The 27,759-nt window shown below is 38.9% G+C and overlaps 1 protein-coding gene across 4 annotated transcripts in view; it reads left to right on the forward strand.

The window, feature by feature from the left end:
- The window catches only part of LOC310922772 (transducin-like enhancer protein 4), a 96,729-nt gene that overhangs the window by 27,871 nt on the left and 41,099 nt on the right, over window positions 1-27,759 (forward strand). For 3 of the 4 annotated variants that reach the window (XM_083883575.1, XM_083883577.1, XM_083883578.1), the window contains 4 exons: window positions 2,946-3,008; window positions 10,994-11,068; window positions 26,282-26,486; window positions 26,880-26,896. In XM_083883575.1, the coding sequence (XP_083739701.1) occupies window positions 2,946-3,008; window positions 10,994-11,068; window positions 26,282-26,486; window positions 26,880-26,896 (360 nt within the window). The remainder of the gene's footprint in view (window positions 1-2,945; window positions 3,009-10,993; window positions 11,069-26,281; window positions 26,487-26,879; window positions 26,897-27,759) is intronic. The other variant, XM_083883576.1, reaches the window with a different exon arrangement.

Consider the following 27,759-nt stretch of genomic DNA (forward strand, 5'->3'; position numbering starts at 1 on the left):
GTCATGCTGTGTTCTCTGCAGTCTGCTGCTGCTCAGCTGGGCTGTTTCCTTACTGCCTGAGTTTGGAGGATGATAAAAGGTAACTGTATGCACAACCATGCAACTGGGAATGCTCTTTGTTAGGGAAAGTGAAGATGTTTTAATAGGAAAAAAATGCAAACACTTGGACATAGCAAGGGCTTTTGGCTTTGTTGTGACTGACCTAGCGGAGAAATGCTGCTGTGAGGAATGGTTCAACATCACTTGAAGCTGTTTAAGCCCTTCTTCTTCTCCATAGGCTGAGCTGGGTGCTGTCTTCATCAGCTCACTTTCCTCCATACAGCATGAAAGGACTCACTCTGCACTCCAGTGGGATTGATTGCAGGAGATTTATTACAGTCATGTAACTGTGCATATTCAGCCACCTGTTTTAAGTTACTTACCACTTTTTAGAAAACTGTTTTTAGTAGAACATTTCCCAGGTTCAGAATCTGCCAGAGGTGAATTTTTATATAAATACCGAACAAATATATTTCAGCCACATTTTGGCCAGAAGAGCAGTAGAAGAGAGGCATATTTCCTTTGGGGAGGGGGGAGAGAAGTGATAAATGTTAAAACATCATAACTGAAATAACTTGAAATATCTGTGGTTGAGCACCTTACTTGAGAGGAAATGCCTCAAAGTGAATTGAATAAAATTTTGTTGACGAAGCTATATCCTAGGTGAATGATAATTTATAGGTTTGATGGGGAAGCCAGTGAAGTTTTACAGTCTGTGTAACTCAGGAGGTCAGATAATACAATTGTAACAGTCCCTTCTGGCCTTAAAATCTATGAATCTCCAAGCTTTTTAAAATTAGATGCTGAGCTCCTGCATGGCACTTGGAGCTTTTTTCTCAGTTCCTTAGCAGTGCAGTAAATGTATCTAGCTAATGTAGCTGAGGTAGAAGAGTGGTTTTCCAAAGTCTACTCCCATGGAGCTGTGCAGAGTAAGGTTGTGACAGGCATTTTAAAGATGGGGAGTAGTTGTTTTGCAGCAGAAGAAAGGGTGATGTGCCTTATTTTTTACAAAGGCACATATGTGTGTTAAATGGCAAGGCAGAGTGGCTTCAGCTTATGCCAAGACAGGGACAACTTGGGAATTTTCTGCTCGTGTGGAAAAGCCTTGAAGAATAGAATGTGTAGGGTTTTTTTCTCTAGCTTTACAGCACTTGGGAGATTTCTCAAAAAAAATTAGCAGTGTGACTGGAACTCAAAATTTGGAAATGACTAGATCAATGGTGCTTGAATCACTAAGAACAGGTACTTTACAGCTGTGCCTTATATTACAGTCTACATTTTCTTAATCAGGTAATGCTGTTATGCAAGTAATGCTGTATTGGATTATGCAGCCTTTCTGGCTGAAGCTTAGGTGCACACAACTTGTTGCTCCCTGTGCTGCTCTGTGTAACAACCAAGCAGTTAATAAATTTCCTTGTCAACTAGTGCAGTGAATGCTGTCTGTTTAAAGGAATATTTAAGTTTGGCTTATGGGATATCTGATATTATAGGTGCATTTGAAATTTGTGGCTAATTTATATTTTTGCTGAACAGAACATGTTATAAAGTATCCTATAACGTAACTATGCTGCTGAATAAATAGAAAAAATGTAGTAGACAAATACAAAAAATTATTAAAATGCATAAATTTAATGAGATGAGAACTTGCATAAACAGTGAATATCAGCAGGGAGATACAAGGATAGCTTAGTGTAGAAATTGCTATATAAATAACAAGTGGGAATCTAGATGGATTTCAGGGAAAGGAAGAGGTTGTATTCCAAAATAGCATATATTAACTCGTGTGTATCACACAGTATGCACAAGGGGGCAGAGTGAGTTTCACATGTGCTCTTACCTCTTGTAAACCATGTCTGCTGGTTACATAGGTCTCTAACTGTAATATTCCTTGAACCCACATTTATTGTCTATAAAAATATGAAGTAGCACTTTTTACTGCTACTTGTGAGCCTGTCTGATCTCTAGATTCTTTTCCAAGTGTTTGCCATTTAAAAGACAGCATAGCAAAAAGGGTGGAAGGTTTGGTATTAGAAAAAGGAATGTTAAATGGCATGTTAGCACGTGCTCATCACATGATTTGTAATTTTGCAAGAGGAAAACTATTCTGTCCGATTGTAAAATGAACTGATCCTGGTTAGAATTTATTTTAAGAAAATTATGATTTATGGTAGGAAAGTCTGTGTGGCTTTGAATATTCTGCTTCTGGAGCTGTAATTCTTGTGTTATCCAAACAGATCTCCTCTGTCTCTATTGAAATTTTTATATTAAATGCAGAGAATAAGAATTCAGCTCTTGTATGAAAATAACATTGTGTATTATTAATTTGTGGTTACAGTTGCCACATGAAAGTAACTATTACTAAACAGGAGAATAGATAACAGCAGAAGTGTGTTACAAGACTGCAGTATTCCTTTCTGAAATACATGGTAGAATGATTATCAGTAAGATTGTATATTACAATGCTAACGTTCTCATGATGCTGTTACAAGTAAGTGGCGTATTTGCTCTCTTTGGTTACAATGGCATTGCTATTATTTGAAATGATCCTTTCCTTTGCATTGTAGGAGAGAGTTCAGTTTGATAACACAGAATTTTGTAAATCTTTTTTGTTACATCTTGTGAAGATTCTGTTCTTTAAATTCCTGTGATTGTGTAATCAAAATGAACTACTATTTGTATCAGTTCTAAATAGTGGTTTTTAAGGAAAAAAAAATTAGCCAGAAATTACTTGCTTCCTAAGTACATTTGGATCTGTGTGCAAACATTTTGATTATTTTGGGATCATCTCTTGGGCAGAGAATGGCTATAGTTGGAAAAAACCAAACAAGTGTCTCTTTAGGGTTCATGGGTGACAGCTGCTTTTGAGAATTTATGTAATTGAACTTCTTTTTTGTTGTGACTTTCAGGCAGAAATTGTCAAGAGGCTGAATGCTATATGTGCACAAGTCATTCCCTTCCTGTCCCAAGAGGTAGGTAGTCATTTGTACTGCTTCTGATCTCAACGATTGCATCATCGTATCTATTACAAAAGTGGGACTTTGTGTTGAGACTGTTTCCTTATGAATCTCTTGGTGCTTATAGATGACTTTTCACCGTGCTGTTATCACTTTATTGTCATTATCTTCTTCAGGCCTATTAAAATATCATTTAAATATATTTATGAAACGGAATGTGTTGTAACACCAAAGCAGAATTTTAGTTTAAATATTTTTCTTTAACATACAGTATAGTTTTTCTTGCATTTATGATTTTGTGGGTCTGAAATCAAAGACAGCTTGCAAAAATGCTAGAAAGGCGTAATTTGTGCTACATCCTTGGCAATGAACATTTAAGTTCGACAGAAACTTCTGTTTTGGTACATGAATAATGATGTTTAACACAGCAGGCATAGAAACACGGTTTTTATGTTGGCGTTTTTCTCTCTGTATCCCTGATTATTTACTACCTTAAATCTTTTTATGTTTTTGTGTATTTGGGGAATATAAACAGAAAATTGAAACTCACTGTGAGCTAATTTCTCTAAGCATTAATTTTCTCCAAATTATGATTTGCTAGTATTATTATGAGTACATTGTAGATAATTTCAGAGGCGCTGGGATTTGGGGGAATTGATGAAAGGTAATAAGGAAGCTTCCAAGCAACTAGCATGTGTGAAATAAATAGGAAGTGTGGTTCATGAGGGGAAACCTTGAGTGCATACTGGTTTCACTCGTCCACTCCTCTGAAGGAAAGGGACTGGAGGCTACTATCTGTTGGTGCAGGTTAGTGTGCATCAATTTAGCACGTGGTTTCATTTTGATACAATACGTAGCTGTGAAGACAGAACTGGAAGGTGTATTTTTGTGTATTGCATCTGTAAAACGTCAAACCTGAGAACATGATGTGATTTTCGCCTGGCTTTTCAGTTGTTACATAAAATGTCAATGCTTTTCAAGAGAGCTGCTCAGTCCACTGCAAATGAGTGGCTGTGTGCTTCATGTTGTTGTTCAGCTAATGAGCTTTGTGTGTGCCACAGGTGTATGTATCTGTGTGTGTTTGAAACAAGAATTATGCCATCAAAACTGGAACCTGACAGTGTTTGTGAGTGCCACTGTACTCTCTGCTTATTAAGATGGATTTGTAGAAACAAAACATGTGTAATGTTCTTGCTCCATTGCTGGAGGGCTAGAATTCAAGTCCTGCACAGACCTAAAACAAGGAGCTGTTTTGTACTTCCACTGCTTCAGAGTCTCTTTAGGTGTAGTTACATGGTTTTATTTGCTGTGCAGAGATAGCATACCATATATAGACAGCAGGGAAGAATTGAGAGGGGAAGCTTTTGATGTGTCTTGACAGTGCAACTGCCAGTGACTGCTTTTGTAATGGATTTAGGAAAATCTTGATGATTGTTTGACCTCTTCTAGCAAGAATGCATATTTAAATCAGTCTATATTGGCATACACTGATGTGTCAAAACAGAACTGAACTTCACGTTTGAATATACTGATAGTCTTGGTTTCTCTCTAATTTGTGTCTTAAAAAAGTTGATGTCTTAATGGAAGTCTATTTATTTCATCATCCAAATTAATAGAGAATTGAATTGCAGTATGCTTTTGCTGTTTATGCATTTTACATACAGTCTAATTGTGGAATAGTGGCTGAAAAATGTGATCAGGCTTCTTTATATTGTGCCTGAGGGAAAAATGAACAAAACACAGTGGTTGCATGCACCGATGGCAACATTATTGCCTCATAATAGCACCAGGTTAACTTGTCTTATTGCTTGTTAACTTTGTAAGGAATCAATGGCTTGTGATAACTCACTTAGAAGTAAGAATTTGTGGGCAAAATCACTACAGATCTTGTGAAAAGGATGCATTTATAATACATCACCCTACTGTGTACTTCTGCTTTGTTTCTGGAGGCAGTCTGGTAAAGAATTCAGTAAATCTCCAGGCCTCAGTTTTATTGTGCTGTACATCATCTAATCATATATTTAAAACAAAGCTTCTAACCTGCCTAAACACACAGTCAACTGGTACCTTGTTTTTACATTTATTCCAATTTAGACTGTAAAAAACAGCACCAAGAAATACAAGCTTCCCATTTTTGTTAGGAGAGAGTGATTCTTTGGTCAAAAATGTGAGATGGACCTCAGGGGCAATGTGTTTTTTGATTTCTGCTATGGCTTTGGGCTTCCTGTATTGCAACAGTCATTTTCCACCTCTATGTGATATTGTGAGATACCAGTGTGCTCAAAGTAGTTTCTGTTGCATAAAATGAAAGGGGTGCCTGCAAGGGTGTAGGTTGTGGTCATTCAGTTAATTTAGTTTTGATCTGCTGCAGTTGGTAGATAGTTCAGTATTCCCACGGTTGAACGATCTAGCCAGTACAGTGCAATTAATTTTGTGTCTATAGCCATAGACAGCATCTCTGCTAATTGACACTTCTCAACAGAATTTACCAGCTTCAGCAGAATATGACACTTTCACAACCCTGTGGCTTTGAAGTTGGGGCTGGTTCCTGTCTGCTCAAGGTGTGTGTGGCTGGTTACAACCTTTGGCTGTTGTGGGCTAAGTGGTGAATGACCTCCAGTGCTGGATAGTGACATTTCTTCAGTGTGTCTGGAGATACATATCACAGTTAGCTTGAGTAAATACTGTCTGTATTCATATGCATGTAACACATATGAGCTGGCTGATGTGCAGCAAATGGTGTAGTTGTGGCAACATGGAGCTCAGCACTAGCAAAAGCTGCTTGATAAGCCGGTATTGATCCCTGTGAACTTACACACCTCAATGTAAGCATTTTGTAAGGCTGAAGGAGGCTGTAATAAACTTTTTTGAAATGTTCACTTTCCCTTCCAACTGCCAGTGAACTAGCTAATAACAAGCCAGATTTTTTTTTTTTAACAGGCATCTTCAATTCCCTGTGCACATTAAGGTGATCAGATATACTTACTAGTATAATAAAATGCCAAGCACTGGCATGCATACATGTAAACAAACATCAAAAGGAAATTCTGCTTGGAGTCTTCTCTTTTTAAACATTTTGATGTCAGCTGATGGTTTTCATTTTAAGAGATTGATGTGGGCCATAATATGCTTGCTCTTCTTTGTACATACTTTCCCTAGAGGTGTTTCTAAAGTCTGGTAAATTTGAATGAGAAGTGTGAGATCTATTATGTAAAAGCAGAGCAGAAGTTCTTACATATTCATCAAGAGGAGCTAGCTTTTGGTCTGAGATGTGAGGTTGAGAAGGCAGAATTATTTGCCTCCATCTTAGACTTGCCCCAGACTAGAGCTTAACAGTAAATACAAGGAAACTGAGAGATCTTCTGCCAAGGAATGCATCTCATTAGCAATTCATGCATATATTGCCAATAATGCGCTTAATTTTTCTGAAGTAGTTATTATATCTTGTCTGAGTCATGGTGCCTGGATGCAGTGACCCAGCTTGTCCCTTCTAGCTTTTACAGTGTGTGTTGTACTCCACAGTAAATGTGTATTTGCTTTCCAAGTCTCACTAGCATTTTTGGCATAGCCTTGTCTCATTAAGCTGTCTCTAGATGGGGCTTCCAAGAAGGGCAGTGCTGCTGTTCTTAAGCAAGACCTGTACTTCCTCTAAACATAGAACATAACAACAAAATAATACAAGTAAAGGATAGCAGAGGCTACTTCCTTCTTCATAGCAAACTTTTCAGTGAGTTTTTCTTTGAGTATTGCTGTCGATCCTGAAGACAGGCTGTAATTAGGGATTTTAACACCAGTGTAATTGTGTCCATGCCTGGGGGAATTTTGGCCACTCACTTGCTGTCAGCACAGCTCCACTGTCATTGGCAGCTGTGGAGAGCTCTGACATGGTATAAAGAGCCTGGGAATTTTCCACCATATTGCAGTGCCTGTGCATAAGCCAGGACTAGGTGACAACTATGTGATGAGACAATGTGATGGTGAAAAAGCCTGAATTCTTGTTGTGGTCTCTGTAGCTGTTGCTACCCACTGAATTAGAAGAAGTGATTTTCCAAAATGAGGCAAGTACAGACACGCTGCTCATTGCAAAATGCAAAAAGGGGAGAGGAAAGAAGAAAAGAAGCTAGAGAGAAGAAACTAGTCTGCAGGAAAGGTGGGGCAGGTTATTGAGCTTGTTGCTTTGGCATGTTAAATGCAGTACAAAATACTGTTTTCCCACAACTGAAAAAACCTCAGATCTGTCATTTGCTTGTGTGCAGAGAGGAAGGCTAGCATTAAATGTGTATGAAAGTTGCAAGACTGTGTCTATATTTGGTTGGGGGGAAAAAGTAACCCTCTTTTGTTGCAGCAGTTTTTATTTGGCTGTAAGTCGCTATACGATCATTGAATAGACAGGTGGATGTGTACTGTTTGGTTTTAACGTAATGCTGCTTGTTGCTGGTCTGCTGGCCCAGGAGGTGTTCAGGCACATGGCAGGTATTGGAACCATCCATTCTGGAGTACCAGTTCAGGCTGGGACAGCCAGCTGCCATCCTGCTCAGCAGGCCCCTGTGTTCTCTGCCCCTCACTGTGGTTTTGAGTTGAAGGGGGTCCCTGGCCCCAGCTAGACTTCTTCTCTACGTATAGAGATCTCCACCTGTTCCCAGAGCCACAGGTGGTGACGTAGAACCCCCAGCCTGCCCCAGCTTCAGAAAGGCTGTGAGTAGTGAACTCTTCAAACCCTGTATGGGCTTTCCTATGCCTCTTTTCACTCAAGTGTGTGGTTTTTGTCTAGCTCCAGAGTCACTCAAGGCATGGCCCCCCATGGGTTTTTTGGAAGCTGAGGAGCTGCCTCCTCAGTTGCTGCAATGCACTGGAAGTGATGGAAAGGCTAATTACAGACCGTCTATTTTGAGTCTTTTGCATACAAAGCCACTGAAGATTAAATCAATGTTAAAGCAGCTAGCAATAGGAGAGTTTTAATTGTCTCTACTGTACCTAATTTAGGTTCAATGTTACTAGGCCCTTGGGTTTTTTCTTCTCTGTGAAGTCTTGTTCCCAAACCTATTAGAATCAATGAAAGATGGATTGTGTGGCTGCTCTGGCAAAAATCTGAAAGTGGGGTTTTGGTAGTCTGTCTCTTCACTTTTTCTTCCTCTGGTCTAAGAATGAAATCACATTTTTCCCAAATTCTTCTGAGAGCTATTCTTTATGTGTTTGCTGTAAGGGAACAGAAAACATTCTAGGTGTTGTGGAGTTGACTTCTTTTCCAAATCCTGGATGCAAATTGAAGTAATTTCTACAATAATTTTTGTAGATTTAGGCTAGCTTTTGTAGATGCCTTAGAAATTTTTTCTTCTCCTGGGAACAGGATTTAAGTAAATTGGTGTTGGAATAGAACACTCATATATTCAAGAACTTTCCTTACCTCAGTGCAAAAAAGCATTGCCTGTGAAATGGTAAGAAGAAGACGACTATAAACTTCTTAGTAAATGCTCTTATTTATTAAAAAAGCAAATTTTTTAAAAACTCTGCTTTGTCCTTTGGGGGGTTTTTTAATGACTTGATGAAAAATTCCATGGTGTGAATGACTTTTACCAGAAAATAGTGGTGTAATTTTTATAATCACCCTGTGTACATAGAGTTGTGGGTCGCCAGGCTTTCAGCTATATAATCTGTGGAAACTGTACCTGTCCTTAACAAGTGACAACCTGGAGCTGATAACATATTATCAGGAACTTAGTGCTTGAATACCATGATTTCCTTTTTTTCTGGTATCTGTGGCAGGGATATATTGGATTTTTAAGTTTAAAAATTTTTTTCTTGAATACCAAGAACATGTTTGCTGATGTTCAGCCTGATTTTTAGTCTTTACATTGTCTTTTTAAAAGTGGCAGATTGGTTTATATTGGCACTGTAGTTTTACAGAATACGGAATGGAACTGCTGTGATGCTGTTTACAGCTACAAAGTAGCAGTGTTCTAGGTAGTCTCCAGTCATTTCCTTCATGTAATTCTTTGCTTAAAAACAAACAAACTAACTCTAAAACCATTTTCTTCCTTCTGGGAGTGTTTCTAAATTACAATCTTCATCACTTGCATTTATCTGTTTTTCTTAGTTGGGATCGGAATTTCTTAGTGCTGTTGGTTAGGAATGGCACTCCCTAGTTTAGTGTTTCCACTAAAAAGAGAACCATGCAGCCACTTCCCCCATCACCTTCCTTCATGGGAGAAAAAAGTCAGAGATTATGGGTTAAGATAAGAACAAATTACTGGAAACAGCAATGAGGTAAGAAAACAGACAATAATAGCAACAATGCTAATAACAAAAAAGTGCAGAGAGGGGCTGATGTACAAACAAAATTATTCACCAAGCCCAGGGCCAAAAACCAATGAAAGACAGACTATCCAGCAGCCATGCTTTATTGGACCAAAAGCCGTTTCTTCTGGAAGCTCAAGAATCTCTCATTTTTTCCCTGAAGCAATGAGGTGGGGTGGTATAGAACAGCCCAGACGCACCCAAATCTCATGGCTGCTGCATGAAAATGAGCTCTGTACAGGCCAAAACTGGGACATACAGTAATGGGCGGATTTTTAGGTTTGTTTTTCTTTGCCCTGAGAACTTTTATGCAAAAGGGCTTGTAAGTGAATATGCCATTTGTGTTTGTGTGTTGCACTGAGAATTGTGAAATATGAGCCTGCCAAGCCCCTGAAATAGCAGCATCCTTTTTCACAGCCCCTCCCTTTTAAGCCCCTTCTAAAGTAGGGCTTAAGGTGCTCCCTGGAAAAGAATTTCTGATTCTTTTCACCTAACTCCTGCTTTGGAGGTTGTCGTCAGGATTTGGGTCCTCATTTCATTTTATGCAACTTCTTGCTTCTGCTAAGGATGCTCAGGAGGAGTTGCTGTACAAGATGATCTGTACCTTTGCTTGACTCTGCCCAGATACACAGCCATGGAAGGGCAAACTTGACTCTTTAAAGAGACCTGCTTAACCTTTCCCTTAAACTATATGCCAAAAAACATCTGGATGTTGATTTTTATGCAAAGCTGATGTTTCATTGTTAGAGATTTTGCACCTCTCCAGACAGTCAGGAGACTCCTTTTTCTGTTCAACCTGTGGCTGTAAATCAACAATGTCTCACTCTCAGTGCAGATCACACAACCTGCTCACAGTTCTCTATGACCCCTCCTTGCACCTATTTGTTCTGTGTCATCCTGATTCTGGGAGGCTGCCTGTGAAGATTAATTTCCCGCTGGTGGAGGTCTGAACAGGCATGGATCTGGTTGCAAGATGAGAACCTTATTTTGTTTGTAGTTGATGTTTTCAAATAAATACCAGTCAGCTTTCAGCATACAGCAATTTTGAATTTACTGCAGGAATACAGAATCACTCAAACTGTTACAGCCACTGGAGCTTGTAAACTGTGTTGTTAATTAGACCATGTGTTTTTGATGGACTTTATAAAGCTATTAAAATTTACATGTTGAGGGTTGAAATAATTAGTTATCTTTCACATGTTTGACAGATTTGTAAATGTCGTTTTAAATTTTTTTCTTATGGTTGAGCTGCTTTGCTAGGAGGACAATCTGTATATCCTTCAGGATGTGTTTGCTATATGCTTGTTGAAAATATATACCCTTCTTTTCAGAATACTGGGTGAGATTTATTCATAAAGCTTCCATGGCTGTAAGAGAAGAGGCTTACATTTGAAGATGGCATTTAAATTCAAAAGCACACTGTGCTGATGAACAAAAGGAAGACAGTTTCCCATTTAGCCAGGTTGTGAAAGAGCTCTTTGGGAAGCAAAGGTGTAATTCCCAGCATGTAATGGCATAAAAATAAAAATCCTCTGCTTGCCTATATATTCTTGCTTATCAACACACAACATGACTGTCTATTAGAGAGCAGTTATTTCAGATCCTGCATGTCTTATAAAAACAAGTAAGAACAATAAAAGTAAGAATCTGTGCTTAATAATTAAGAAAACAAGTAATTTTATTCTGTTTCTGATCTTCATTTATAGCACCAGCAACAAGTGGTGCAGGCTGTGGAGCGTGCCAAACAAGTGACCATGGCAGAACTGAACGCAATCATTGGGGTATGTGGTCTTTCCATTTTAGCTTTGATAGTGTTTGTAAATAGCTTTTCTTTTTCTTTCTCTCTTGCATGAACTCATTTCCGTCAGGTGGGCAAAAGTTGTGGGCAGTGGTGAAGTTCAGTAGCTTGGTCTTCATAAAAGCTGGTTACTACCTGAAGACTTTTACTTGCACTGTGCCAAGAAGACTAATGGGGTAATTAATGTCTGTTGTATCTATTCCCCAGAGCAGGCTCAGTATTTGGTTTGTGGTGTGTGTTTTTTTTTTTTTTTTTTTTTTTTTTTTTTTTTTTTTTTTTTTTTTGTTGTGTGTGTGTGTGTTTGGTTGGTTTTTTGTTTGTTTGGTTTATTTTGTTTTTCTATATAAATAACATTGTTTCCTTTGCATACCACCTACCAGTCTGCTTCTGCAGCCACGGTAACAGGTACCCTTGCTATGATAGGCTTTTTTCCCATCCCTGCTGCCCACAGTTTTTTCTGCATGTTAGTTCAAGAGTCTTTAATTGAATATTAACCACATTTTTTTATTTTTACATTAAAAAGTAGTTGTTACTGAAAAAAAACCCAAAACAACACCCACCCACTGAACCAATCAACTAAAACATGCCCACCGAAGCCAAAATACCCAAACATACAACCAAAATCGGCAGCGGAAAAACTCATCCCCACTGTGCTTGTAGGTGTCCTGCTCTTAGTTACTTATAAATGCAGGTGTGGGGAGCTCCTCTTGTAGAATCTTTGCTGACAGAGATATTAGCCCAGTACAGAGATTTTATAGGTCTGGGCAGCCACTGTGTTTATATTTTATAACTGGAGAAGACAAGCATAACAATGAAAGCCCTGGCTGTTCACACTACATAAAATAAAGGTGAGAAGTCATAGCTTAATAACACATTATTCTCTTGTATAATTATGCAGCTGAAGCAAGCAGTTGTTTTAGTTATTCTAATGAAGACACTAAAACCGTACTTCGTATCTTCTGTGTCCTCCCAAATGCTTTTTCTTTTGTGTATAGATTATACATAAAAGTATTTTTCTTTTTTTATTCAGTGTATCAAACACACTTTGAAATGCTAATTATTCCATTTACTTTCATTAAAATTCAAATTGCTGAATGAAGATGTGGATAAGGGTCGCCAAATAATCAATCTGAAGCGAAGATACTGCTTCAATTATGGCTCTGTCTTTTAACAAGGAAATCAGGACTTTCTGATCATTGCTGACAGTAGTTTAGAGCAGCAGTCTGATTGTAGCTTGTTTTTAATAAGCTGTTTCTAACTCTATTTTGTATACCTCTGACCACAAGAAAGCAGTGGTAGTCAATTAGAAATTATAAATGGAAAAGAGTAACCCTTATTTCCTCTGAAGTGCCTGTTAGAAGGAAGGGGGTGAATCAGAGCACATCGTGTAGAATCATGAATAACATTTGTTGTATATCTTTTACGCTCCAGTAGGGAGAATGGGAAATGAATAATTTCCCAATTAGTTTTCATTACCTAACCAAAAATACTGCCTTTTATTAACATTCTTTGCATAAAGTAAGTAGCTGAAGGTTGGCTTCTTTGTTAAAGCTTCTATATGTGCATGTTTCATGTACGTTTGTGGCATGTGTGGTGTATACGTGCATGTGTGGTTTTGTGTATATGAGCACACACATACACTTCACAGTCTACCTGTGCACATTTTTTCAATTTACCTTTGTTTGCATTAGAGAAAGTGCTAAAAGGAATTTGATTTCTCATAAAGGAAGCAAGTGTTAAGTGTGTGATGCTACAGATACTGGCCATTGTGCTAGTTATTTAAATTTATCCTGCTTTTGTGAACCACTAAACCGCACAGAATAAAAATAACAGATGAGACACTTGTCTTGGAGCCTGGCAGTAATTCTGTTGGTTCCCCCCCCACCCCAGACAGAAGTAAATTTTCTTTTCTCTTCCTGTCTGAGTTTGTCTTTTCATGTGAACTGAAATTCCATTGTCTCAAACTTCCCTGAACGGTCAGATTTTGGGTTTGTGCATTAAAGTTGGCCAGCCCTTGCCTCCTTCACAAGTCTGATTTTTACCTTGCTCTTGCCTTTTTTCACTCAGCTGTTTTATGTTGACTTAGGAAATACTGTGTGTTCCTCTTTAATTTTAGAAAAACAGGAGCAATATGGTCTGAAATTGAGTACTCATTAGGTTTAAAGAGAAGTAATCTCATGCAGTCTTTTAGAGATTATTTTTTTTAATGGAATAAACAAGAATGCAAGTCATCTAATAAGCTTAAGATTACATTGCAAGAATCCCACAGTAGTGTTATGTCCGCATTTAGAGAGATTTAAAATACAACATGGGGCAAGAAAAGGCTAGTCTTACTTTGTAAAGTGAATACCAATAAAAATTAAAAACAGATTTGGAAATCAAAGCTTTTTAATGTATCTGATTATGTTGTCTTATATTTCTGTCTAGTAAGTCTGATAGGGTTTGTGTTCTTTTAACCCTGTGGTATTTTAAAAACTTCCGATGTTTGTTTAACCCATTGAACTGTGTATCAGACAAAAACAGAAGCAGTATTTGAGCTTTTGAAATAAAATTGTAGCTTAAGGCTCTCTTTGTTTTGTGGGCATCCTATTTGGTTCACTTCACTCATGCTAAACTCCCTTGGTTCGAGCAGAGCAGCTCTGGCTTAGAGTTAAAGGTGTGTGCTACCAGAATGGAGTGTGGCACAGGAAAAGAATTGAAGGTGCACAGATCATATCTCTCTTTGTGTTTCACATGTATATATTTTTGTATGAATGCGCTCTGATTTAATGGAATCTGATGAAGCACCTTTTAACTTTGCAATATTATTCTATCTTCATTGGTAAATGAACCAAATCACTGATCCGTGCAGTTTAAATGCAAAATACTGAAGTGAGCCCGGAACCTAGAGAGACTGCCTGTTCTACTGACAATAAACTAGTTATGTTTAATGGAATGAAACAGTTATAATGACTTCTTTCACAGGTCATGTTCAGTTTAAAACTGTTGATGGGCTCAAACAAGTTAAATATCATCTATCATCTTCTGGAGACGTGCAGTGAGAAAAACTAAACCAAGACTGGCTATATCACAAGGATGCTGCAGGAGGACTGTAGATGTGCAGGCTTCCAGAGTCTACCTCTGGCGTTTGTCATGGGCAGTGTGGTGCAGCACTCTTGGTCAGGACAGTCTGTAGTGCACATCCAGAGCTACTTTCCAGGCTGGGTGTTCCAGGGTGAGAGCAGTGTGATAATGTTCAGTTGATCTCGTCATGTGTCGTGCTGCCGTGGTTTTAGATGAGAATGTGCAAGATAGTGCTGTTGGAACAGCACACAAATCGTAGCCTTAAATCAGTAATATAATCTAATTAGGAATAATATTTTAATTTCGTGTATTAATAAATTGAGTTGTCTTAGTTTCTTAAAATGTTGAGATTTGTTTTCTTTAATCCAGTATACTGTACAAATGGAACACATGAGTGTGGTTACATTTTAATAAGGGAACCAGGGAATTAACTTGTAACTTTTAAAGAATTTTATCTGTTTAAAATAGTCATTTTTCAACTGCAGTAAGGCAGAAATGAAGGCTTGTGTGCCTGCTTATCACATGGAGAGAGATAAATGTACCAAAAACTTAAGAACAGGTATGTGATGGTGTTCAAAGAAAATGCAGTTTAGCACAAGAAATGCTGAACCTCAATTTTTAGCAGTGACATTTTAATGATAGGAAGTCTGCAAAATTATTTGCCATCAATTGTGAAGGCAATAACAAGCCTTGGTGGTTTTTCACACCCTCTGTGTTAAGTGCTTTCAGAATGACAGCGTAAACTGTGTTGGAGAACTCCAAGGAAGTAAAACTGATTAAAATGTTCATGCTTGAATGGTGCTGATGGAATAGTTCATTTGGACTTTCTCTACCTCCTGCAGCTCAAGCTGAAATATTAAAATTCAGTGAATTTAAATCTCTCTTCCCTCAGTAAGGAAAAAAACATTACATTTTAATAGGTTTTAAACTCATAATTCATTGGTTTGGAGCAGCACTATTAAGTCTATTTAAATATTACGTGTATTACTAAGGAAATGATTGAAATAATTCTTTTTCTTTACTGTTCTCTGCATCTGAGTGAAAAAAAAAAGGCTTTGGTTTAATTTTTAAGCATTTTGTTTTCTTTTGCCCAACCCCAACTTTTATTATCCCCTTAAAAATCAGCAAATGGCAATTACTGGAAGAAAAGACTCCTTCTGTCTTGGCACATATAATTACTATGTTAAAATGTTTCTTCTTAAATGCAGTGTTTGTCACAATTTCTACAGTGTGTTTTGAGGCCGAGGTTCTTGTTTGACCCATCTCAAAAGATCTGTAATTTTTGCTTGCTTTCAAGAGGGTAATTGTTTTACAGCTGTGGAGAACAACAGCTGTTTAGAAAACAGGCACAGGAGCCTTTGAAAGCAGTGTGGTGCAGATAAGTACAACTTGAAATGAAGAGTTGGCCTCAATGCCTGCCATCATGGCTGTGGTGCCTTGTCCAGGGTTGCAGATGCCAAATGCTGCCAAATGATGCAGAGGCATCTCCTGTGCTCTTCTCAGATGGTGGATTGTTTCTGGCTTGTCTGTGTGCGGATGCTGTGAGGAGGAATGAGGGTTTTCTACTTGAACCAGTACATTCAGTTTCTGTGGAAAAGTTGTTCCTGCTCACGTCTGTGCTTTCAGAAATGGTGATGTCAGGGAGGATGGGAGAGGGCAGTTACAGCAAGTGTGTTGTAGCATGGGGACAACAGTCACTTGTTTCTCCAGCCCTTCTGTATTGCTCATTTGAGGTGTGTTAAGCAGTGGTTGAAGCTTAAATTCTGTAAAACAAGATCTTGGTGATCTGCTGTATATTGTACACAGGTTGTTAAAGTGGGACTGCAGTGGTTGAATTAATAGCTATGTGCTTCAAGTTATGCTTTTCTATGTACTCTAAAGAAAGGTTGAAATTCTGCTCCCCATTTAATTACTTTTGTTTGCTAATTTTTTATTGAGTGGTGATATGGTCCTGCAAATTTGTTTTTGATATTTTGATCCTGCCCAGTGTCTCAAATGGATTTGTAGAAGGCTTTTGGGTGAGCACTTTTGGTTTTGAGTTATTCACCTTTAGTCTGGCTATGTTAAGGACACCCTGTTTTTGGTTGCAAAGGGGTGTTTTTGCAGAATTTGTCATTTTGTTCCCTTATTCCTATGTACCAGTCTCAGAGAGTGCCGCAAAGGTGAACGCTAGTTTAAATAAATATCATCTGTATGCAGTGTCTTCATTTAAAGAAATTGAAAATGATCTTTTTAGGGATTTTTTGAGGGAATTAATTGGAATGTAAATAATTTCCAGGTTCCATATTTCCAAGGAGGGATTTTAAATACTGCTGCTACACCTCAAGTGGGCTGCCAATGTCTTCTGCTTTTTCCTATTTTCAGTAACTGTAGTAGCTACTTGAATTTATATTGGTCTATCACTATATGAGCAGTCAGTAGCATTGCAGTGAGAAGCGCTGACCACTTAGGGCGTCTCACTGCCAATGTGCTGGTGCCAGTGGCCTTTGCTCATTATGCCTAAGTAAATGCATATGACATGAGTGTTGTGGCTTGCACACTCGATCTCATCAGGAAGAAGAGCTGACTTTGGCCTCCGTGTTCCTCAGGGTTTTACAAACCCTGGAATCAGAGCTATGTGAGCAATGTGTCTTTATTTTTTTAAATTAGGGTTAATCAGTGCAGATATGAAGAGTCCTGTGGAGAATTTTTGTGATATTCTGTAGCATGAACATAGGCAATATTTTATCTATGACTTACATTTGTATGGTTTCATTTCACACACTGTACGAAGCAGATAATACTGTTGCCAGCAGAGTCTGTACTCCAGTAAGTAGAAGCTGTTGCCAACCAAATACAGATGTGCTGTGTTCCATCTTGGTCTGTCAAATGCTGTATATTGCCTTCAGTTGTAGCCTTATACTAGTTTTCTGGGGGGAGGAAGAAAAAAAAGTCTATCTGTTTGGTTTTAAAGTATTGTGAAGACAGGCATTTTCCAAACCCACTTTGTTGTAAAATCAGCAGTGTTTATGTACTCAGTGACAATGCTGTCTATTTAAATAGGTACCCTTACTGTATCTATGTACTGTACCTACCCTTAACCTTACCTGTACTGTATGGGCCTAAAGACAGGTGCTATTGTATCATGGTTTCGTACTACAAGAGTTCTGATACCACCTCTAAACAAGGTCATATATTTCCCTTCTTCCCAGCCACACTTTGTAGGCTGCTGGCTGCAGCAGTGAATGAGGACTGTATTATAGAGTGGATGACTAAAATGTTTGCATTGCTTCAGGTGGGTGGATAGTACTTTTCATGTCTTCAGTCTTAAATGTAGGACCAGTGCAAGGACTCTAGTGCTTAACTGGGATGGACACTAAAGTACTGCATAAGTAGAGTATTTCTACATATTAAATCCATCCATGAAGAAGGAATTTAGGAGGTCTTAAATTCTTATATTGTCTGATATCTCAGAATGTTTGATTTTTATTAGCAAGACAGTTACTTGCTTATTGCTTGCTGAATTCTTCACAGTCATGTCCTTGGTTATATGGTACCACAAACACTGATGAACTAACCCAAGTTTGTGGATCCAGGTGATTTGGTCCTTGTCAAGACCTTCCTTTATCAAAGCCACTGTAACTGGGCTTTGCACTAAAGCAAAAAAATTCACTTAAAGTTTCAGTTACCTGGCTAATGAGCACTACTTTAAATAGACAGAACACCACATCTTGCAGTGAAATCTGTTTGGTGTCCATGTGTCCTAACACTTCTGGGAAGAGGCTACTCACCTCTGAGGAGAGTCCTTAGCACAGGACCACAGCTACACCAGAAATGGCCGTTTTTAAAGACACAGAATGGGTTGGAAAGAATGGATCAGTCTGTGCAGCCCAGGTTTTTATCCCAAGGAAGGACAACTTGCTGAAATCCAAAACAGTGTGTACTTGTGTACTGTAAACATGATAAAACGTGGTGTTAAGCACTTAAGAGTTAAGGAACCTCTGCTTCTCAGTAATTGCTGTGTAGAAATTTGACTTGTTAAGGATTGACTTGATAAGATGCATTAGAGAAATATATCTGTGACATGCATAACATGCATCTATTTTATGCTGGTATTACATGTCTCTACAACCATACCTCATGAGGAATCCTAGAAGGGAATTATAGTTGCCACATTTAAAAGCTCTGGTAATAGAATTGCTTATAGATTTAGCCACTTGAATCTCTCTGTGACCAGTGCCATTACTTAACTTCTGGCTTTTATTGTTTATTTTGTGATACATCTCAGATGGCAACTTTTTCACTTTTTAGCCTAGGGTTTCAGAAACTTTTTACTCTGGTCACCCAAGAAGATTATTTAGAAGTCTGCCGGGAAAAGCACAGACGTTAATCTCATTTCTAAAAGAAAGGATCAGAATATACAAGGTCACAACAGGAGTGCTGTCTTTTTACTCTTAATCCAGAGGAGAAAAAAAAAATCTCTGCCTAATGTCTGTGGATGGGACATAAGTGGGGTATTTGGTAAATAAGGCACCTGAACCAGTGTGCACCTACTTAGCCAGAGATTAATTTTGCCATCTGTTTATACATAGCAGAAAACACCCATTTGCTGCCATTGTTACTTTTTGCACTAATCTATGTGAAAAGATTTTTGAAGTAGATGTTTGGTATGTCAAGGCACATATTACACTACTGGCACTCCTCATGGCAAGACCTTTAGCTTACTATTTGTGCTTTCTGACTTCTCTGGCAGATGTGGATTTTCTTTACTTTAGGTAGAAATTGATGGGGGAGAAGGAATAAGAGAGTCTTAAGTTGCATGATTTATGTAGGAATTTTTGCTCTTTATTAAATGTTAATAGAAAATTATTCTGAAGAGTTTAATTCTTCCTCCCTCCATGTCCAGTTTGAAATGGAGGTGAAGTCCTGCAATCAGAAGGAGGAACTACTGAACTCTTAATATATTGTGGGAAGGTGAACTTAGCCTTTTGTAGAGGACTTGGTTTTTCCCTTTTTAAGATTCTGTCCAATTTTTGGCCATGAATCTTTTATTTGTTAGTAGGTTGTATTAATTTGTCTATCCTGTTTCACTGAGTGAAAAATAGTTGTAAGAGTGGAAGGGAGGACAAATGATGAAACATGTATCCTGACGGATGTTTCCATATATATGATTAAGAACGGAAATGTGCTCTGCATATATTGCCTTTCATCCCACAATATGATTTGGGAGATGACTTTTTGTTCCTAGATCACTTAAAAGATCTTTGAAGCAATTTGTAGTGATATGATTCTGATAGTTTCTTTGTTATTTATGTAGGAGCTCTAAATGCTTCTCATCTGATTAATGACAGCTATTGATTTTTTTCCTTCCCCCCATAGTGTCTTTAGTAGAGCGTGCTTCTGTGGAATCAGCATCCTCAAAGACAGAAATTGCAGAATCTTAGAGACCAAGTGTGCCATTTGATTCCAAAAAAAAAAAAAAAAAAAAAAAAAAAAGTATTATAATCATCATTATCATCACTAGTCTGCTCCTTGTTCTCTCTCCTTTTTCATCCCTTTTCATTCTTATTCCTAGATGTTTTAAAGTCTGTATTCATTCACCTTTGTGAACAGAGACAACCAAATTTTCTAGTAGATCAGTTGCATCTGAACATTTTGAGTTCCCACTAATTGCTGATACATTTCATAGAATCACAGGATTTTTTTTTATGTTTGAAAAGACTTCTAAAATTATTGAATCCAACTATTAGACCGGCACCGCTTGTGTGTTCACAATTAAGCCATGTTCCCAGGTGCCACATCCAGAAGTTTTTCTAAGTGCTTCCAGGTGTGGTGGTTCCACCACCTCCCTGGGCAGCCTGTTTCAATGCTTGACTGTGTTTTCAGTGAAGAGGTTTTTCCTAATACCCAGTCTAAACCTCCCCTGGCACAACTTGAGACCATTTCCTCTCATCCAATAGCTAGTTGCCTGGGAGGTCCTGCTGCACTAGAACCTCCTCTCAGGCTGTTGTAGCCTGTTGTGGTAATGTCTCCTGAACCTCCTCTTCTCCAGTCCAAACAGCCCCAGCTGCCTTAGCCACTCCTCACTGGACTTGTGTTCCAGATCCTTCACCTGCTCTTTTTCCCTTCTGTGGACACACTCCAGCACCTCAATGTCTTTCCTGAACAGACTGGCCCAGAACTGGACACAGCACACCAGGTGTGGCCTCACCAGTGCCAAGTACAGGGCAATGATCCCTTCCCTGCTCCTGCTGGCCACACTATTGCTGATGAAGGCCAGGATGCCATTGGCCTTTCTGGCCACCTGGGCACATGCTGGCTCATGTTCAGCTGCTGTCAACCAGCACTCCCAGGTCTTTTTCCACCAGTCAGCTCTTCAGCCACTCTGCCTCCAGCCTGTATGTTGTGACTTGATCTTGTTGAACTTTATACTATTAACCTTGGCTCATTGATCCAGTCAAAAACCCTCAGTAGAGCCTTCCTGCCGAACATGGTGACATCTGCCAGCTGACTGAGGGGACACTCAATACCCTTGTCCAGACTGTCAATAAAGATCTTCTGCATAGCTCTCTTCAACACTGAGCCTTGGGCTAACAGCTGGTGTAACTTTGTTCACCACCGTGGGCCCAACCATTCTGTCAGTTTATACCCAGCAAAGAATGCACTCATCCATACCATGGGAAGCCAATTTCTCCAAGAGAATGCTATGATAAATGGTGTCAAAAGCTTTACTGAAGTCCGTGTAGACAACATACACAGGATGTGGAGGGGTACACCTTTCGTAAACCCATGCTGGCTGGGCTGAGATGGCCTCTGACCATCACCACCTCTCTCGCTAATTCATAAACAGCAGGTCCAGTGGGGCACCAGCCCTTGTTGTCTCCCTCACCCCTACTGTGTCAGGAAATTGTTCTTCAGGCGCCTCCTGGACTGTTTCCTCTCTGTTGTGTTGTATTTCCAGCAGACGTCTTGTAAGTTGAAATCTCTTACGAGAGGAAGGGCCTGTGAATGTGAGAACACTACCAACTGCTCATAGAATATTTGATCTGCCTCTTCATTTTGGTGGTCTATAGCAAGACTCCCACCAGGATATTTATTTTCACTCTGAGCACTGTAAAAATTTTCAAAATGCTCACTCTCCCCTGAAAGACTAAGGGTAGTAGTTTTCCTACTCTTCATCAGTACCACTGTTTCCTTAAGCAAACCTATTAAACAGTATATATCCATATAGCTCCAGAAACATTATTTCACTGGAGGAACTGCTATATGACTCTCTTTGTAGGCTGTTTTGCTGTCTTCTATCACAACATCAGAAAAGTGCCTTTTTTTTTTTTTTTTTTTTTTTTTTTTTTTTTTTTTTTTTTTTTTTTTTAGTATCTATCAGCAGAGAGAGAACAGTACAAAGGAAGAACAAACAGTATGGATCACATCAAGGATGTGAGCAGGCATGATAGATAAAAATTCATATCATTTTAAGTACGCTTATAACTATGTGTGCCAAAGAATTGCCTTTGCTGGTTTTCAAACCACTGACATTGATACTGTTTGCTCTTGAGCTATTGTTTTTATGTCTTTGTTTCCTCTTCATCTTGGGTTCTGTTTTGTCTGCATGCTATCTGACTAATGATTCACTCTGAGCAACCAACCACATCACATAACTAATTTCAAACAGATAGTGAAACTATTTGATTCAGATTTTTGAGGTCCTCTCCCAGCAGTGTTGCAGGTATAGATAGTGAACATGTGTAAAAATATAAAAGAAAATATATTTCTGAGACATTAGTTTGTTGACATTAGAAATGTTGTCAGGTTAGAGTAGTATGTTCAGATTGTTTGAGTAATGGCTGTGACTTTTCAGGGTCTGTAAGAAGAAAAGTGGCAGATTACTGCAACACAGAGCTACTTGGAAAGTATCCAGTAAAAACTTGAACCTCTTCCAGGAAAATAGGCTTCGAATGTGCTGACTCTAACAAGAGAGCATTCAAAGCTAATTTGTTAGTGGGTTTGTTATCACATTTTACTTAAAAGTTGATCTCTTAAGATGTGTTGGGAAAAGAGTTAAGCTAAGCATCCACATTTAGAATGGTGGTTCTAAAAATTAATGTTACTCAGATAAAAACGTTCAGCAAATCCTTTTTACCTATTTGTGTAGATGTGACTTTGGAATTACTTTATTCCTTACGCTAGGCAGCCTAGAAGAATATCCAGAAAAGAATATACCATTAGTGGCAGCCAGATGTTATCTTTATTTGACATGTGTTAATGTGTTTTGAAAGCTTTACTTCAGTTTTTACTACTCAGCTGATTTAAATTATCATCTTCCTAAACTTATTACTAAAAAGAATGCAATCTTTTTTGACTTCTTTCTGGTTGCTGTGTTTACCCCGAGCTCTTATATTTTGTGTGCGTTGAATGCTCCTTAAAAACATTGCAGTCTATTTTGTAATTCCACAGGGTGTATTTCTCGGTAGCTTAACTGTTGGTGTCTTTATTTTCAAATAATTCTGGAAAATTTGCAGCACCATAAAGTCTACCTTCCAAGTTTTCACCTATTATGCATTAATGCTGAAGATGTACGCTTGACTTTATGCATACTGTGGTCAACTGTGGTGGGATTGTCTGAAGTCAACCACGTGCTACACATGCTAAGAGTTCATAAATAACATGACCAAAGATAACAAATTAAAGAGAAGATGGAGAAAGGGAAGAGAAGACATTGCAGCGACTTCAAAAAAATTATATGGTTGCTCAGTTTGCTCATTTTCAGACTTTCCTTGCAAGTTTTTAAATTGTGTCATATTTTGATCTAAATTCATGCTACAGGCAGAAACAGGTGTGAACTGTCTTCCGTATTGGAATATTTCTTTGTGTGGAGAGTAACTTTCAGTTATCTTACTCCTCCATAACTTTGGCATTTTGATGGTTAGAGGAGATCACCTTTTTTTCCACTTTGTAGCACTGCTCTGATGCCTGTTGGGCTTATTTTTATATAATCTTCCATTTAAAGAAAGAACTGCAGGTAGGCCACCTGATGCTCACCCGTGATGCCCATAAGCAATGGGAAAAACAAAAGTCAAGCTGTCTTTGTGTGGGTATTTGAATACAGCAATAGTTTTGAAACATTTGGAAATGTTAGTCAGAGATGTCACTTTGTCGTTACCTTCTTGACTAAGCCTATTAGCAAATGGCACTAATTATGTGATAATATTCTTCTATTTCCTTTTCTGCTTTTTTATTTTGAGAGCAAAAGTCTACCCAGTGTTTCACTTGCATTTGCTTCCGTTCTGGTTTTGGAGCAGTGCCTCATTTTTGGTGTTCAGCATTGCTCCTTGTTTTGGAGGGAGGTCGTAGTGTTTCCCATACCAATGCAGTCCTAGTCCACGATCCTCCTTTTGTTGTTGAAGTTTTACTCTCACCCCATCTGACAGCATGCAACAATATTATCCTTGGGTGGCACAGGCATGAGGGGCTATGCTGGACTTTCAGGTGTTTGCTTTATTTAACAGCCTAGTTTTCATACCCAAAGCATTTTCTTTCTGCTATTACAAAGTGACTTAATGACACCAAAATTCTGCTGTATCAGTGAATGACACTTTGACACTTCTGTATCAGAATGACACTTCTGAGGCCATGTTCTTACCATATTTCAGGTTCTCATGACTTTAAATAGAAGAGCTTGGTCTCTTTGGAAAAGTTCTCTGTGGCAGGAAGGCTCTGGGTTTGGCTTTTTAACTTCTCACTCTCTGCAGTTACTTTCAGAGCTCCCTGCAATTCAGCTTGTAGTGGAAACACATCGATTCTTGGCCAGGAGGGACTGGGGCAGCCCAGCTGTTCAGGGTGATCTCAAGCTGCTAGGCTACTGCTCTTAAAGACCATATTATGTCTGAGAGTCATTAATAATGTTCAGTACATCCAAGCTTCAGTCTGTGATGTTGTCTTGCTGAGCTATGTAGAGAGATTCCCAACAAAGAGCAGTAAAAGAGAGTATTACATTCACAGTGCAGTTTTCTTCCAGCTCTTTGGAAACCATCCTATATCAACAGAGGAGGTCATATAATGCAAATTGGGTAGGTCAGTAGGCAGATCTGTATGGCGTATACAGTAGTGTGTAATGAGTGTTGCTCTTCGGTTGACAGTGCAATAGTTAACAAAGGGAAAGCTCACTCTTGATATTCTCAGCTCTTCTCAAAATCTTTGTTTTAAGCCACTGGCAGATTCAGAGGGAGATCTTCATTCATTGGTTTATAGCACGTTCTCAAATAGGAATAGGAAATTTCTTGTTCAAAACCAGGTAGCAGAACACAGATTATTATGTTCATCCTTTTCTTTTGCTCATTTTTCTCCCTCCACAAGTCAGGCATGCCAGATTGTTGTAAGGCAGCCCCATTCAAACCCTGAAGCTAAACAATACACTATTTTCTCTTGCTTTGTTTCATTGTAGTTAATTTAATATTCTAAAGAATGAAGTGTACTGCCATAAGAGCATCAAGCAAGCAAAATGAGTTTGATACGTTCTACAGGAAGGAACACCTACTGGAATGACATGGGTTTGCAAGCAGGGAAAGGATTTAACCCTTCCTTCTTCCACTTGAAAGAATGTTCTTTCTGGGTTTTTGTTTGGTTGATTTTGGTTTTGGGTCTGCCCCCCGCCCTCTCTTGTACTTTCATTCCCCCATAATTTTCTTGTAGATCATTGCCCTCCTTTTTCTGGCACTGATCTGGATTAGATGATGTGTGCATGCCACTGCCAGTCTGATTCCACTGCATGAGTTTTTTTTTTTTCAAACAGAAGAGAAGGATTTGTACTTTCAGGGTAGAGTGTCAAGGGAGGTATGTGTGCAGTGTGCTGCAAGGGTTATCTAGTGTGCTGTGACTTGCAGCCTCTTACTTTCAGCTCACCCTTATTTAAGTAAGGTGTCAAGTCTTAGAAGTTTAAAATGGAATGATTTCATGCAAAGCCAGTTAAGTTTTTATTTCTTCTAAAGTCCTGTGTACAGATATGCAGGTGGGAGAGAACAATCCTAGAGGACTTAGGATTTGACTTACCCTGAGCAATAGCTACTTGAAAATCAAAAGAAAATTTCAGGGGTAATCTGGTTGTTCTGTGAACAGAAATTAGTTGAATGGTTAGTTAGTGTGTAAGCCTAACACCTGAACAGATCTCTTTTGGGATACATTTAACTAAACTTTTTCTCCTGGTTGGTTTTTATCATTGACTTGTCAGGGTTTTTTTCCCCTGCCTTCCCAACAAATAGCAACAGTCTATGTAACTCACAGTGGTTAATATAGCACAGAGCTTGATGCAGCCCTGGTTGAGGTCAAGCACTCCAATTTGAACCTCTCAAGGGCTTTCTCTATGTGTTGCCAGTGTACTGGTAAAAATGACTTTAAACTCTTGTCAGTGCAGTTACTGGTGCATGCATCACAGTCCCACTCAAATAAACCTGTCACAACACAGAGTCAGCAGCTAGAGAAGAGTACAAGGGCAGGCCTCTAGCTTTTCATTCGAGCATCACTAAACGTGCACAGAGTGCCCAATTATTTCAGCATTATTGAGCAAGCCTACAGGAGGACCCAAGCCTTGCTACATTAGATTTTCTTTAGTAATTTGCTCAAGTACCGCTGAGGACACTTAAAGGGCTTAAAACGGTGGCTGCAACCAGTTTCCTTTTCTGGATTGTTAATTCAGGTTTTCTCTTTTAAATTAACTTTCACTGCATGCTGTGCAGTAGTGCTGGGAGAACTGTTTAACACTAATTTTCTCAAATTTCAGCTTTTTTTTTCATTATATAACTGCTTTTACAGTTACATATGTTTTGATTAGATGTGTACATGGTGCATTTCTACTTGAACGAGAAAAGCATAATACCCTTGTCCAAAAAATTTAAAAACCACCAAAAATGGTAACATTTGTTTGCTTCCTTTTTTTATTTTTTCATTTTTGTCATTGCTGTTTTCCAGTTCAGTCTGAGTTTTACCAGATATGTTGTGTGCAAGCATCTGGACATTTTTAAGGCACCAGGATGTTTGTGAGCATTGATATCTCGGATCAATCAGATGCATTGATTGATCTCATTAGTCACGGTTGATGTAGGTGATCAGACAACCCCCAGCTCCCTGAACAAATTCAATATCTGTGTTTTGTTTTTCACAGCAGCAACAACTCCAGGCCCAGCACTTGTCACATGGACATGGTCTTCCTGTGCCACTCACTCCGCACCCCTCGGGCTTGCAGCCTCCAGCCATCCCTCCTATTGGCAGCAGTGCTGGTCTCCTGGCACTCTCCAGTGCCCTGGGGGGGCAGTCCCACCTCCCAATTAAAGATGAGAAGAAGCACCATGACAATGATCACCAAAGAGGTATGTCCTGCCAAAGGACTGTGTGGCTTAATTTCCCTTCTTTTCTTTTTTAAATTCTCCTGCTTAAAGCAAGCAAGGGGGAGGGAGGGGGGAGGAGTTTTCAGAAAGGTTCCTAGCTAATTATACTTTAGTGTTTATTATCTAGCAGTGACCAGAAATTGTGTTCAATTTTGATAAATCTGGCTGTACAGCATTAATAATTAACTGTACAGAAAAGTTAACATCTGTGCAATTTATTATTTAACAGACATCAGGATTCTTTCTTTGGAGTATGATAAACATATAATTTTATGTAAACTAACTAGTACTTTTCTCTTTCTCTCTTCCTCCATATGCCCATCCCCTGCCACCATATTTCCCCCTCCTTACATGTGGGGGCTACTCTACATGCAGACAGAGACTCCATCAAGGTAGGATTCTGTTTCGTGGTTGTAAAGGGTAGCTCGATTGAGCTCCATGAAGGCTGCATTTATCTAAGTGTGACACAGAGTGGTGGAAAAAGTCACAAAATGGAACTGGGTTGTGGTGCTTTTGTTGTTTGGCAGCACCCTGCACAGACTGTGTCACATTTAGATGATGGCTGATAGTGGGGCAGCTAGGGTTGCAAGCAACATGCTGACCGGTGAGTTTACTGGAATAGCATTGAGGCTCTTCTTGGATGGAAAGAGAGGTCTGCCTGGGGTCTCTCTTGAAGCTTTTGAGACAGAAAGAATAAACCAGTAGTCTTAAGTAATTGGAAGGCTGTGAATTGTAAATCTGGTATTTCCTTACAATGAAATTGAGGAAGAAGAGAGGGAGATGTGGGATGCTCCTTGCTGTCCTGTAGGTGGAGAGGAGTGAGCTGCCCTTCCCTCTACCCTGACAAACGTGGTACTGAAGCTTGCACTGAGGATTCTGCTTTCCTTTTCCAAAAATTAGTTTTCAGGTTCTGAGTGAGCCTGCAGCATACCTCTATCCTGTGTAAGGTGGTACTAATAAGTAGATGTTATAACATACCTTGCAACTTGTTTAATTTTGAGCATTCAGTAATAGATACAAGTATAATTCAGTGACATGTGATGCTTTTCCATACTGACAGCCACCAGAATATCTTAGGGACTCCTGGGGTTTTAATACTGCAGATGGAGAGATGTATGTTAGCCCTGTCCCCTTCCTTGATGGGTCTGCTCTCCTAGTTTGCATGGTTTTCAGAAACACAAGATCAAGCCTTATTAGGTACTGCTGAGTATGAAAAGAAAGATACACTTACCTTAGAAATGGCAAGACCGTTACC

This window comes from Zosterops lateralis (genome assembly GCF_965231275.1).
Source record: "Zosterops lateralis genome assembly, chromosome: Z".
Taxonomy (NCBI): domain Eukaryota; kingdom Metazoa; phylum Chordata; class Aves; order Passeriformes; family Zosteropidae; genus Zosterops; species Zosterops lateralis.